This window comes from Bos taurus, chromosome 15 (genome assembly GCF_002263795.3).
Source record: "Bos taurus isolate L1 Dominette 01449 registration number 42190680 breed Hereford chromosome 15, ARS-UCD2.0, whole genome shotgun sequence".
Lineage (NCBI taxonomy): Eukaryota > Metazoa > Chordata > Mammalia > Artiodactyla > Bovidae > Bos > Bos taurus.
In genome coordinates, this window is record NC_037342.1 from 919,093 (window position 1) to 934,600 (window position 15,508).

At 33.8% G+C, this 15,508-nt stretch overlaps 1 protein-coding gene and 1 pseudogene across 1 annotated transcript; both read right to left on the reverse strand.

Annotated features, from left to right (window-relative positions):
- OR4C171P (olfactory receptor family 4 subfamily C member 171, pseudogene) lies at window positions 1,600-2,529 on the reverse strand (annotated as a pseudogene).
- On the reverse strand, window positions 12,421-13,359 carry OR4C178 (olfactory receptor family 4 subfamily C member 178). The gene has a single exon (NM_001389802.1). The coding sequence runs from the start codon at window positions 13,357-13,359 to the stop codon at window positions 12,421-12,423; it is 939 nt and encodes a 312-aa protein (NP_001376731.1).
- Between the last annotated feature and the right edge of the window lie 2,149 nt (window positions 13,360-15,508).

A 15,508-nucleotide genomic window follows, 5' to 3' on the forward strand; every position in this document is an offset into this window, starting at 1 on the left:
TTCAGTTGTGTCCGATTCTTCATAACCCCACTCTTAGTAACCCGACTCTTCATAAACCCTAATTGGGCTGTAGCCAACCAGTCTCCTCCATCTATGGGATTTTCCAGGCAAGAGTACTGGAGTGGGGTGCCAGTTCCTCCTCCACTTTATCACTGAAACCCAAGCAAATATTAATGTGCTTTATTCATTCCTTGGACCCCAAACTATTTTTTGTTTAATGAATGAAGAATGAAAGTGATAAATGGAATACATTTATACTGAAATTACTTTGTATAAAACTGAAGCTACTTATTAAAAAAAAAAAAAAAAAACTTTTCATAATATAGTGTTACCCAAAAGCAAACTGATTAACAAATAACAGAAAAAGCCCACAGTAACTCTATAATGAAACCTTGGTAATAGCACAAAGAATAAAAGATAAATAATTTGCTCATTTGATTATAAAAACAGCTTTAGTTTCTTTCTTTTTCATAGTTTAAGTGGGAATAAATAAAAATAGTGGTTTCCAAGGAGACAAAACTAGAATTCATCCCAGACTCTGAAACACATAAAAGTAGAAAAAGTTTTCTAATCTCTATCACTATCTTATTTACCTTCATTTTATTAATGTTATTCATCTTTGTTTACACTTATATTATTTATTCAGCATTTATTATGAACCAGACATTGGGCTAATTGTAAAAAAAAATGTTAGCAAGTAGGCAAATACTTTATGCAGTATGACTATTTATATACTTAATACATTGAAACTCCCATCTGACATTAAACATTATTTTATTTACATCATCCCTCCTTCTGATTCCTTATCAGGATAAGATGGCTACATGAGTGATTCAAAGTGATACTGAATGCAATAGGAAATTTTGAAATATAGTATATCATTTACTACTTAGATATTAAATGGTCCATTGCTTTTATATTCCTAGAATAGTTAAACACCACAGTAACACACTACTTGCCATAAAACCATCAACTATGACACATTAAAAGTGGTCAGTATTATTAAAATCATTAGCATTTATTCATATATAATGACAACTAAATATATATATATACATTATGATAGTGTATATACTAATGTATGATACATATCTATATAAATATATATTTCAGCAGAACTGTTTCTATAAATGCTAACAAATGTAACTATGTTGCTTGTTGATTATTATGGCCTGGTCATACATCACAACATTTAAGAACATGGTCTGATAGTACAGGTAGGTTCTGGTCACTGGTTCCTCAGTATTTTTGCTTTGAAACATATTCCTTGCTGTTTGTTCGCTCACTTGTAATATGGCGATAATAGCTATGTCTACACTTTCGATTGTAATTGAGATTATTAATAAATATCAGCATATTTTGTCACTTTGTTTTATTAGAAAAATAGTTTTGAATCCATAAACAGTAATGAAGATAGATAAATAGGTAAAAAATTGGTAGTTTTCCAAATTTGCAAAAGCCTGTTTTTTTGTCCCATTTCTACACCCGTTTATTCTGCCCTCTTTGTAGAACTTATGATTTATACTAGTTTCTTTCTTTGGTCAAAAATATCCTTTTGAACTTTCCCTCTCTTCAATTGACTTTGGTGTCCAGGCACATTTATATTACATCTGTAATAGCTTTCCAACTAAACAACTTCCAAATGGCATTTTTCATCTGGTCATTTCTCAAGGTATAGATTAAGGGATTTAACATGGGAGTTATCATAGTGTAAAATACAGCCACTGCTTTATCAAGAGGTAAAGTAGCTGCGGGTCTCAGGTACACAAATATGCAGGGCATGAAGAAGAAGACAACTGCTGTGATGTGGGAGATGCAGGTGGAGAGGGCTTTTTGCCTCGCCTCCAAGCTGTAGGTCCTTAGGGAGTGCAGAATGACCACATAAGAGCCCATCAAGAGAAGGAAGTTTAACAGACAGATGAACCCACTGTTGGCAGCAACAAAGAGTCCTAGAGTGTGGGTATCAGTGCAGGCAAGATTGAGCAAAGGGTTCAGATCACACATAAAGTGGTCTATGACACTAGGGCCACAGAAGGGTAACCTGAAGATGAAGAGGATCTGAATTATTCCATGAAGAAAGCCTCCCACCCACGCCACTCCCACTAGCAGTCCACACAGCCGCCGATTCATGATGGTCGTATAGTGCAAGGGCTTGCAGATGGCCACGTAGCGGTCATAGGCCATCACAGTGAGCAGGATGACATCAGCACCTCCAAAGAAATGTTCCCCAAATATTTGAGTCATGCATCCATTGAAAGGGCTGACTTTCTTCTCATAGAGTAAATCTATAATGAGTTTAGGGGTATTGACACAGGAATAGCAGGCATCAATAAAAGAGAGATTAGCCAGGAAAAAGTACATGGGGGACCCCAATAATGAGCTGGTGGCGATGGTGACCAAGGTGAGCACATTCCCTACCATAGAGACAATGTAGACAATGAGAAACAAAGCAAATATGATTTTCTGCACCTTCAGATTCTGTGTGAGTCCCAGTAGAATAAATTATGTCACATTATTCCTTTTCTCCATATATCTCATATTATGGTTAATTACATTACATGAAAAAATGTCATTTTTTCATAATGTAACCTTGAATCATTGTCTCTGATAATAAATACCTAAGTTCTATTGAGTTCTGTATCCTTGTGAGTTTATTTGAGATTAAAAAAAAAAAAAAGCTTCTGATATCCTGAAAAATTACTCAAATTCTTTCCTGGCAGAAGAAAATGCTTAGAATCAGGAGGAATTTAGAGAACACAGAGGCAAGAGGGTATCTCTGTACACTGAATCATGTGAGATGACTTAGGGCCTTAGTAGAAGCAGTAGGTCTCATGTGTAGTGGCGACTAAGCCTGAAAAAAGAAATAGAAAATGGATGCAAAGACTATAAATTCAAAGTTAAAGAGTTTTCCTTTTAATCTTAGAAAATGAGAAACCAGGGAAAGTAATTGGAATACTAGTGGAAAGATGAAGAAGCATTTGAGAAAGAAGGAATGCTGGATATAACTCAAATAGAGGTCTTTGTGTGACTTTTATGAAGTAGGTGGAGGTTCAGGAAAGTGAAGGAGGATAGATAAGGGAACCTCACTATCAGACTAATTGTAATAGTTGGCATAAATTTTAACAGAGCATTGCTGATGAGAAGGAAATGAAATGACACAGTTACTGTAATTGAATGATCAATGTGTTGCCTAATTCCAGTAAATTTATAATGCTAACAAACATACTTCCAACGACTTACATCATCATGGCATGATGGCAACCTATGTGGATAGTATTATTTCATTATTTTGCACAGGATTAAAAATTGTAAAGACTATTTTTAGTCATAATAATAATCATTAACTAAAACTTAATGAATACTGACTGTGCTTCAAATTTTTAACTCATGCTCTATATTATATCATAATAAACAATATTTACCTAGTAAATTATTTTGATGTGACCATGATGACTTGAATTACTTTAATAACTTTAGAAGCAAATGTATATTAAGCAAATACAACAGACACACAGGAACAGCCACACATACACACACAATATAGCTTTTTTGAATCCTCAAATATTAATTAATTAATGATTTTTAGTAAGCTCCAGGAGATGGTGGAGGACAGGGAAGCCCAGCATGCTGCAGTCCATGGGATCACAAAGAGTTGGACATGACTGAGCAACTGAACAACAACAGCAACAACAACATATGGTGCTGCTTTCTTTGTAGATCCACTTTATTTTTGTGTTCCCTTAGCCTTTTTGTCTCTCTCCAATTCCCCTATAAAATATAATCTCACAGATTCTTCTGCAAAATGTTGAAAATCACAATCCCAGTTGTTAAGTATGCTGTTTTGAGACTCAGAAAGACCAGATAAGAATCTTGCTTTCCCCTACTTACAACTTCTTGATCTGGGGTACACTTCTTTGCAGCTTCCATCCTTGTTTCCTCTAATCAAGTGAGAACAATAGCCTCTACCTCACAGGTTGTTATAAAAATTGATTCAGGAAACATGTATGAATATATCCACCACACTGTGGAGAACACATAAAGGCATTTCATTTATTCTTCTACTTATGAATGCAGCAGTAGGAAGAACTGACATTTTGTGCAATAATACAAATAAATTAACCAAAGTGAGGAAGAGTTATCTCCAATTTTACTTTTAATGAAGTCACAGAGACCCTTATTATTCACAGCAGTTGATCCAGGAAAGGTTCTTCACATTCATGTTTGAACTAAACAAGTGATGATTTATATAATTTAATATTTATGTTTATTTACATATGTGTAAATTATATTTAAAGTTTTATTTTCATTCACATGATTAGTCTTAATCATTAAAAGAAGTATCTCATGGCCAAAGAACTTTATCTGATATTTAGTTAGATCTTAAACATTTCTTAAATCCTATGAGCCATAATTTTTTCATTTGTAAAATTATGTTAATGATATTTACAAACTACCTTTTGAAGAATGGGGTGAAGTTAAAATGCTCTATTACTATATTTGAAAACTGTTGAAACAGAATGATTACTGTATACAGAAAATCACAAGCTCTATAATCGACACTATCAAACAACTTACCTTCTGGTCTTAGAAGATATTAATGATTTTCAAAGTGCTCAGAACTAATTCCATTTTCAAATTATCCTGCCTCATCTTGGGATAAGTAGCTTTCAGTATGAAAGATATGACATATTCCAAAAGACCCTGTTCAGATTATTCACAGCAGAAATATTATCCTTTTTTTTTTTAAGTCTTTTCTTCTAGCCTAAAGACTCACAAAGTTTACAAAGAAAATCTGGGGCTTGAATTTAGAATGCATTAGCTTGCAACATTATGGGGAAATGGCTAAAACAAGTAGTTTTAGTCTTACAGACAAGAGGCAGAAAGAGTGGTGAAAACATATGCAAATGTGTCATTGCACCCTTGATGAATTTTGCTCTGGAGATGAAAACAGAAAAGACATTTTCATCTGTTATGCATGGATATTTAAAGAGACTTCCATAAACGTTCTTGTCTTGTAGATGCTATTTTCTCTCCAGTGAATTAATTATCTGCTTTGATGTTAAAGCTTTGTCTTAGAAGCAGGTATTCTGGAGGCATGCATTTATAAAACTCTCATTCCTGAGTGGGGAATTGTATTCCCTGCTTGCAAACAACACATGTGAGTCCCCTTATTCTATCTGAACCAAGCTTTCTAAGAAGGTTGATGTCCTGTGACTAGCAAGGATTGCTTAATTCCAGCCTGGCAGCTTATGATGTAGTCAACCTGTGCACTTATTTTGGAAAGAAAACTTCTGTCTTATCCATACTAAGGTATTACTGGAAACCTGGTATCCATTGTCAAGAGAGACAAAAGCAATGAGGACATAATAATGGCAGTGGTTTTAAAATACTTGGTGTCAAACCAGTTTTTTGCAATTATCATAGTACTTTTAGAATAAATGGAAACTATAAAAGGCTCCAGATACATCATCTCAGGAATCCATGTGATGATCATTACGGAATTCTAGGCAACATTAAACATGTGGAGAGATATTTAAAGCTCAAGAAGGGAGTTCTAAATTCAAATACAACAATTGTTCACCATTCTTATCACTTTGCATGATTTTTTTCCCTTTTAGTCATTTTAGAACATGTGCAGTGATAGATTACTAAGGTTTTAGTTTGTTTTCCCTGATGACTAATGATGTTGAACATTTAAAAAAATACTTTATTGGCCATTCACGTATCTATTTTTTTTCCCCTCTGGAAGTTTCTTTTCAAATGTTTTGCACAATTTAAGAATGATATCTGAGTTTCTTATTACTAAGTTGTTGTAAAGATGGTTTATATATTCTAGATATAGGTACAGATATATATATATATGTGTGTGTGTGTGTGTGTGTGTGTGTGTGTGTGTGTATGACTTCCCTGCTGGCTCAGATAGTAAAGCATCTGCCTGCAATGTGGGAGACCCAGGTTCAATCCCTGGGTCAGGGAGATCCCCTGGAGAAGGAAATGGCAACCCACTCCAGTACTCTTGCCTGGAAAATCCCATGGACGGAGGAGTGTGGTAGGCTACAGTCCATGGGGTCACAAAGAGTCGAACATGACTCTTTATATACACACACACATATTTATGTAGTATATAAAACTGTATGTGTAAACTTTTATATATAAATGTATTTACGTTATATATATACACACATACATAGCATATATATACAAAGTACCTATGTGTGTCTGTCCTCAGCAGTGTTCAACTCTTTGCAACTTCATAAACTGTAGCCCACCAGCTTCCTCTTTCCATGGGATTTTCCAGGCAAGAATACTGGAGTGGGTTGCCATTTCCTTCTCCACAATGTACCTATAAAAGAAACTTCACATTTTCTTAGTAATAATGCTAATTAGCACTATTATATATTCTAGATTATCCATATAATAAAACAATGAACTTCAACCACCACTTTATGCAAAAATTAATGCAAAATGAGTCAAATAACTAGATGTTAAACTTAAGCCTGGAAAAATTCTAGAACAAACGTACCTGATGTGGAGGTAGATCAATATTTTAGACCTGACATTATAAATAAACACTTGTGAAAAAATCAGCATTTGTTGAAAAATCTCTTATTTTGCATTGAATTAACTTGATGTCTTTTTTTTTAAAAGAAACTCTACATTTACATTTTTTAAGTATATTCTATTATGTTTCAGTACTATACAACATGGTTATGAGAAGTTTATACTAAGTCTTCGATTTTGGTAGAATCATTTTCCAATTTTGTTATTTTATTGAGAGTTCTTTTTCACCCCTATTTCTTTTAAAAGTTTATATTTCAGTACAGCCACTATGGAGAACAGTGTGGAGATTCCTTAAAAAACTGGAAATAGAACTGCCATACAACCCAGCAATCCCACTGCTGGGCATACACACTGAGGAAACCAGAATTGAAAGAGACATATGTACCCCAAAGTTCATCACAGCACTGTTTATAATAGCCAGGACATGGAAGCAACCTAGATGTCCATTAGCAGATGAATGGATAAGAAAGCTGTGGTACATATACACAATGGAGTATTACTCAGCCATTAAAAAGAGTACATTTGAATCAGTTCTAATGAGGTGGATGAAACTGGAGCCTATTATACAGAGTGAAGTAAGCCAGAAAGAAAAACACCAATTCAGTATACTAACGCATACTTACGGAATTTAGAAAGATGGTAACGATAACCCTGTATGGGAGACAGCAGAAGAGACACAGATGTATAGAAAAGTCTTTTGGACTCCGTGGGAGAGGGAGTGGGGGGATGATTTGGGAGAATGGCATTAAAAAATATATAATATCATATAAGAAATGAATTGCCAGTCCAGGTTTGATGCAGGATACAGGAAGCTTGGGGCTGGTGCACTGGGATGACCCAGAGGGATGGTATGGGGAGGGAGGTGGGAGGGGGGCTCAGGATTGGGAACACATGTACACCCATGGTGGATTCATGTTGATGTATGGCAAAACCAATAGAATATTGTAAAGTAAAAATAAATAAATAAACAAAAAGTTTATATTTAAAACATTATTTTTAGTTTCTTCAAATATCTGTGGGCTATATTTATTGGAATTGCTTTAAAATTATAAAAATTGATATGGTAAACACATTGAATCTGTTAATCTATCAACATGGCATATATATCCCTTTACTTAGATATTTACTTTCAATAGTATTTATGGTTTTCATATATAAATCTTGACTGTATTTTTAAATGTGCTCATAATACACTCATCAAAGTTAACGTTTTGTAGTATTTTACATAACATTTTGTTTATATTTTTAATTGCTTTTATAGAAATCCATATGATATTTTGTGTTGAAATTCTATCCTGTCACCTTGTTTAGTTAGTTGCTTAGGTCTATTTTATTTTTTGTAGAGGCCTTCACAATTTTTAACTATATAAGGATGTTATCTGCCCATAAAAATATTTGCATGATCTTGCTCTTCTCTACCCATCTGTGTGTCCTTTATTTTTCTTACTTTGTTGCAATGGCTGGAGTCTTATAATGTAGAACAGAATTTGGAAAGGAGAGACTTGTTTCCAATCTTGAGAGAGAATTCATCATTAAGTATGAGGGTGGCTATAGTTTTTATACCAATGCCTTTTTTATCAGGTTGAGTAAACACTTTTCCTTTCCTTATTTAGTAATAACTATCTTGTGGGATATTTATTCATAAATATTTTCATTCATAAATACAAATAGAAGTGTATTAATTTGTATGCATCTATTGAAATGATCACAAAATGTTAGTCACAACTTAGCAACTGAACAACAACTGAAATGATGTTATTATCCTCTTTTATTCTGTTAATTTAGTGAATATAATTGATTATGTTTTTCACTTCAAATAATATTTTATTCCTGGTATAACTTACATATGATCATGGTGAATTATTATTAAATAACTTGGCATATTTCATTCACTTTAATTTGTTTAATACCAAAGTTAATAGAAAGCAATCATGAAGATCAGAGAAAAAAAATAAATGAAAAGAAAGTGAACAAAACAATAGAGAGGACCAACATCTTATCACTATTTTACATTCCCATCAACAGTGCTTCTAGCTTTCATTTTCTTGATAGTGTCTCTTGATGCACAAGAGTTTTTAATTTTGATTGAATCTAATTCTTCTATTTTCCTTGTGCTATTTGTGGCTTATTCAAGGTTATGAATATTTCTCCCTACCAAGAATTTTATATTTTTAGATGTGCATCTGATCCTTGATCTCTTTTGAGTTAGTATCCATTTATGGTGTGAGGTAGGGTTCCAAATTCATTTTTTTAAAATTTTGATACAAAAGTTTTTCAGTACTACCTGTATATATAGTATTCAATGCCTATGGAATGGTGTTGGCAACCTTGTGAAAAAATAATTGCCAGTAGATATAAGGGTTATTTCTGGACCTTTATTTCTATTCTTTTGATCTTTGTCATCTCATTCTAATACATTGTTTTAATTACTGTAGCTTTTATTAAGTTCAGCAAGAAGTGTGAGTCCTCCCAATTTGTTCTTAATAAAGAACATTTCAAAACTATTTCAAGGCTCTTTAGCTATTTAAGGTTTCTTGGAGTGCCTTATGAATTTTAGGATCAATGTTTTCATTCTGGGGGAAAAAAAAAAAAAGAAGAATAACATTAGTATCTGGATGGAAATTATAGAGTCTACAGATCACTGTGAGGAATTATGTTATCTTAATTATACTAATTGTTTAATCTATGAATGTGAGATATGTTTCTATTTATAAGACTTTTTAAATTTCCTTAGAGTAACCTTTTATAGGTTTCAACAGCTATAGAAGGGGAAAGGCAGATGGAGAAACCTTCTCTCTGAAAGTAACTATTGCTTCCCCAGGAACTCTTTCCTTGGGAACAAGGAAATGACTTAACATTTTTCTTAGAAGGAAGCAAGGACTTTGGAGACCCCTGTTTGACCTGATCAGTATCTGGGCTCTGGTCACTGAAAACCATAAAATCCATCGATGGGCCCTTCCTTCACACGCACAAGGTCTTTTGATGAAATTTCTAAGCACTGTCACCATTTTTGTTTTGGGTTTTTTTTTTTTTTTTGGTTCCCAAATCATTTAACTGTATTTGATGTTTTGCTTTCAATAATTGTGTGTAGTATGAACCCCCAAATTATAATTTCCATGATACATTTGTGATACAGCATGTATACAAATAACTTTTCTACAGTTTTTCCTAAATCTTAAAGATAGGAACACCACCATATGTTTTACTTACAGTTGCTTCTTTTCTTCCAACAGTTGAAAAAAAAAATTATTGTATTTAGACTTTCTTGAAAGTGACTTTTTTTATTACAATTTGTTATTTTTCAAGCTACTTCTTATTCTTCATGCAATATGCTTTCTTTACTCTCTCAATTCTTTCAAACAACCTACTTATGATTGAATTCAGCTCTTATGATTGAATCTATCTTGAAAGGTTTTACTTTGGAAGTTTAAGGCCCGTTGCAAGTAGCCTGTTGATGCAGTGAAAGTGTTAATCACTCAGTTGTGTCCAACTCTTTGCAACCCCCATGGACTGTAGCCACCAGACTCCTGTGGCACCTTATACTCTCCTTAATCTGACGTGTTCCCTGTGCTGAGATTCTTACCCCACATGCCTCAAACAATTGCTTACATATTATAAACAACTGACCTTAGAATTTTGGGGTTTTGACCAAATTGGTTTTGCCCAATTTTCTAAACACGCTCTTTCCTTGTTCCTAACATCCAGCCAAATTGTTGGTCAAAATCCATGAATCAATACATATTGCACATCTGACATGTCTTTTTCCAATCAAGATGAAAAACCAGGTGTAGTGCCTGAACTTGTACTAACTGGGAGGATTTCCATCTCTACTGACCTTCAAGGATTTTTTTTTTTTTTAATAACGAATAGGGCTATTAGTTCTGCAACTGTCTGCTTTGGTGTGATGCCTGCTTATCATTGCAGAACTCTTGGCATAAAAGTCACAAAACTCCCCTTCCTCTGTCCACTGATCAAAGTCATCTACGTGCACATGTGCAGTCACTTCAGAAGTCCCTGACTCTTTGCAACCCCATGGACCATTGTTATATTTCTTGAGCTCAAAAATATTTGTTGTTTAATGAACGAAGGACAAAAGAACTGAATGGAAAATATTTTCACTGAAATTGTTTTCTGTATAGACAGAGCTACATATTTTTAAAACCATTTTTCATTTAAAAAGTAATAAAAATTTAGAAATAAAAATTAATAACAGAAAAATACAACATGTACATGGGATGGATGTGTGCACACTGCTGTATTTAAAATCAATAACAAACAGGGATCTACTGAATAGCACATGTAACTCTGCTCAATATTATATAGCAGCTTGGATGGGAAGGGACTTTGGGAAAGAATTAGTACATGTATATGTATTGCTATTAAGTCCCTTTGCTATTCACCTGAAACTATCACAACATTGTTAATTGACTATACTCTAATACAAAATTAAAAGTTTAAAAATAAAAAAAATTAATTTGAAAAAAGAAAAATATAACAAATCAAACAATATTCATAAACTAATAAATTCTAAGAACAGAGAAGATATCAGTGTAAAAGATTTTTTTTAATGTGATAACATACTTTCAATTTTTTTTTCTTACATAAGCAGGACTAAAACAACTTGTGGCTTCCAAAATAGACATAACTAGAATTCTTCCTAGATTCTGAAAAAGATGAGAAAAAAATTCCTATTCTCCACTACTATTTTCTTTTTCCCTATATTTTACTGAATGTATTCATTTTCCTTTCTAATAATGTTTATCCATTCAACATTTATCATAAACCAAAATTGTGCTATTTGCAGAAATTATTGCTAGGAAGTCTGCAAGTATTTCATGGAATAGGACTGTTTAGAGAATACATTGAAATTACTGTCTGGAATTAAAATATTCTTTTATTTAAATCATCCTCTTTTCTGATGGTTTATAAATAAAAGTTGCTGACATGAAAATACAGAATTTTGGGGGGGGTGCTTTTTTATGCATCACGTTTTTTATTTTTAATGTTTCTTAATGCTAAAAGGATTTTTTTAATATGGTGTAACATTGTTATTTATGCGTTAGAGTTTAAATTACCCATTCATTTTGTATTTCAAAAGTAGTTACATAACATGGTGTTACAATCAACATATTACAACCCACTATGATACATAAAAAATGAACAGAGTAAGTGAAAATATGTGATTTAATTATACATATGAATATATGTATTTAATAAAAGACAGTACATATACTAGTATATAGAGCCAATTAAATATATAAATATATAACAAATATATATTTGGATATATATATAGAGAAAGATAGATAATTAGTCCAGGATTGCTGTTGTCCCAATAAATGGTAACAGTATAATTATATTACCTTACTATTGCATTGCCTGGCAGTATATCACAGCAGTGAAGAACATGGAATGAGAGGAAGTTATACTCTGATTACTGGATCTTCAATTTTTTTGTTTGGATCATCCTCTTTTATGTTTATTACTCACCTGTTAAAATGGGAATAAAAAGAATGCCTACCTCTTGTGTTATTATAGAAATGACTGCTAAATGTCAATGAATTATCTATTTTATTTCATTTTACTGGGATTAAAGCTTATGAATGTATATACAGTGATGAAACTAGTAAAATCAGTTTCCGATTTTGCAGAACATTTTAAATAATATGAGTTGTCCTCTGCTAGGTCATTCTATCATTTCTTGAATTACTTTCTTCTCCCCTTTTTGCAGAAGCAATGATTTCTGTTGGTTATTATTTTCTTTATCTCATTGATATTCTTAACCGATTATGTGCATTCACCAATAATGTCCTTTTGACATTTGCATCAGTTGAATGAACATTGGAACACAAGCACATTTTATCGATTACTTGAAATCACTTTTCTACTACACAATTTCCTAATGGCATTTTTCATCTGGTCATTTCTCAAGGTATATATTAAGGGATTTAACATGGGAGTTATCATAGTGTAGAATACAGCAACTGCTTTATCAATAGGTAAAGTAACTGCTGGTCTCATGTAAGTAAAAACGCTTGGCACAAAGAACAAGAGGATCGCTGTAATGTGGGACATCAAGGTGGAAAGGGCTTTTTGCCTCGCCTCCAAGCTCCGTGTCCTTAAAGAGAGCAGAATGACTGTATAGGAGCCAACCAAAAGGAGGAAGATTAACAGACAGATGAACCCACTGTTGGCAGCAACAAAGAGTCCTAGAGTGTGGGTATCAGCGCAGGCAAGTTCGAGCAAAGGGTTCAGATCACACATAAAGTGGTCTATGACATTAGGGCCACAGAAGGGTAACCTGAAGATAAAGAGGATCTGAATGGTTGCATGAAGAAAGCCTCCTGCCCATGCCACTCCCACTAGCAACCAACACACCTGCCAGTTCATGGTGGTCGTGTAGTGCAAGGGCTTGCAGATGGCCACATAGCGGTCATAGGCCATTGCAGTCAGCAGGATGACATCAGCACCTGCAAATAAATGCTCTCCAAAGATCTGGCACATGCATTCAATGAAAGAGCTGGTTTTCTTCTTATGGAGTGAATCTACAATCAGTTTAGGGGTATTGACACAGGAATAGCAGACATCAATAAAAGAGAGATGAGCCAGGAAAAAGTACATGGGAGACCCCAATAATGGGCTGGTAGTGATGGTGACCATGGTGAGCACATTTCCTACCACAGAGACAATGTAGACAACCAAAAAGACTATGAATATGACTTTCTGCATCTTTGGATTCTGTGTCAGCCCCAGTAGAATGAACTCTGTCACATTGTTCCTGTTCTCCATGTATCTCATGTTATTGTTAACCACATAACCTGGGGGGTGGGGAGGGAAAGATCTTGTTTTAGTTTAACCTTGAGTTCATTAAACGTATCTACCTAATAAATAACACATGCCTAGATTCTTATGACTTTTTTGTGATAAAAGATAATGTTCCAATCTGCTGAATACTACTTATATATGATGGTAAGAATCTGAGAATATGAATGTAGTGAAGAAGAGGCTTTTGAGAGAGAATCTTGTATGTAGGTCTAGTAAAGATTTTTGTGTGCTAGGACGGAGTGAGCTGAGTTTCACTAAGGGGATGGAAGCCTATTACAGAAGTCCCGGGATTTCACTATTTTTCCATTACCAGTGCACTGACAGAGTTAATATTAACTAGTTAATATTAACTGTTATGAGACTAGTTAATATTAACTCTGTCAGTGCACTGGTAATGGAAGAATAGTGAAATCCTGGGACTTCTGTAATACAGTTGCTAAACCAATTACCTAAATCCAATAACTTTGTAGTAGCTAATAAAATTATATAATGACTGATTTCCATGGGTGCTATATGAAAACAAATAGTAAATGGTATTTTTTTTCTCATTTTGGCACATAATCTCAGAGACTAAAGCTAGCAGTAATATTAATGATAGTATTGTGGGAGTGCAAGCATACTCAGTCATGTCTGACTCTTTGCAAACACATGAATTATAGTCACTAGGCTCCTCTGTCCATGGGATTTCCCAGGCAAGAATACTGGAGTGGGTTGCCATTTCCTTCTATGGGGGATTCAGGGATACAGAGGGATTCAGGGATACCTGATTCAGGGATTGAACCCATGTATCCTGCATCTCTTCCATTGGCAAGCAGATTCTTTACCATGGCACCACCTGGAAAGCCAGACCTCAATTTAAATCAACAATACTTCAATAAAATTGTTTTTTAGAAAATTTAATGAACACTTAGTATGTGCTAAAATTTTTTCTCAGACATTTGGTTATTTAACCCTTGTTATAAACCTGCCAGATGGTTAGTGCCATCATTTTTATACTTATTTTACACATCAGGACATAGAAGAATAGAGAAGATAAAGATCCTGCCCCAAATCAAGCAACTAATGAAAGGCAGGTCTAAGATTATTTCAGATTATACTTCTCATCTTTTTTTACTGCAAATTCTTAAAACACATCCTTTATATTAGGTTAAAATATACAATGTTGAGTTAGTAAACTCCTTTTGACATGACTACAATAATCATAATTGCTTAAATAGTATTTCAGAGGTAAGTATATACAAAGCAGTTTCATTGACAATGAAAATACACATACCAGACACGTGTATGCACAATATAACACACTGGAATCCCAAATGTTAATAACCATGTGGCACTGCTTTCATTGAAAGTCAAATTAGTTTTTTTTTTTCCCATCTCCTTCACCTCATTTTCTTCTTTCCTTAATTTCCTTACAAATCATGCACAGACTGTTCTGTAAAATGCTGAAATGATGATCCCAGTGGTGAAACACATTGGCTTGAGAATCAAAGAGACAATACCAGAATCTTGCTTTTCCCCACTTAAAACTCCTTGATCTGGGGTATATTTCCTGACACCTTACATTCTTGTTTCCCCTGGTATCAAGTGAGAACAATATGTCTACCTCACAGGCTGTTATGAGAATTAATTGAGGAAACAAATATGAACATATCCATCATACTGTTGTGAAAACACAAAGGATCTTCACTTATTTTTATGACTTTCTATGCACCCAGAAGGTACAAAGATTTGACATTTTGAGTAATAAAACAGAGAAACATATTTAACCATGCAATAAACTGGGGAAGAAACATCTACAATGTTTTTTGTTTTTTGTTTTTTAAGAAGCCACAGGGACTCATACCATTCATAGCAGTTGATCCCTAAAAGAATTATCCATGTGCTTGCTTGAAATAAAAAGAGGATGACTTTTATCTTTTAAGACATTTGTGGCTTTCTGAGTGTGAAGTGTATTAAGTTTTGTTTTCATTTTCATTATTAATCTAAATTATTGAAAGAAGTGTGTCCTGGCAAAGAAGAATATCTAGAGATGGAGAGTTGGCTCCCTTAAATTTCTCAATCTGTACGAGTCTTAAGTTTTTCATCTATCAAACTAGGTTAGTGATATTAACTAACCGTCTTT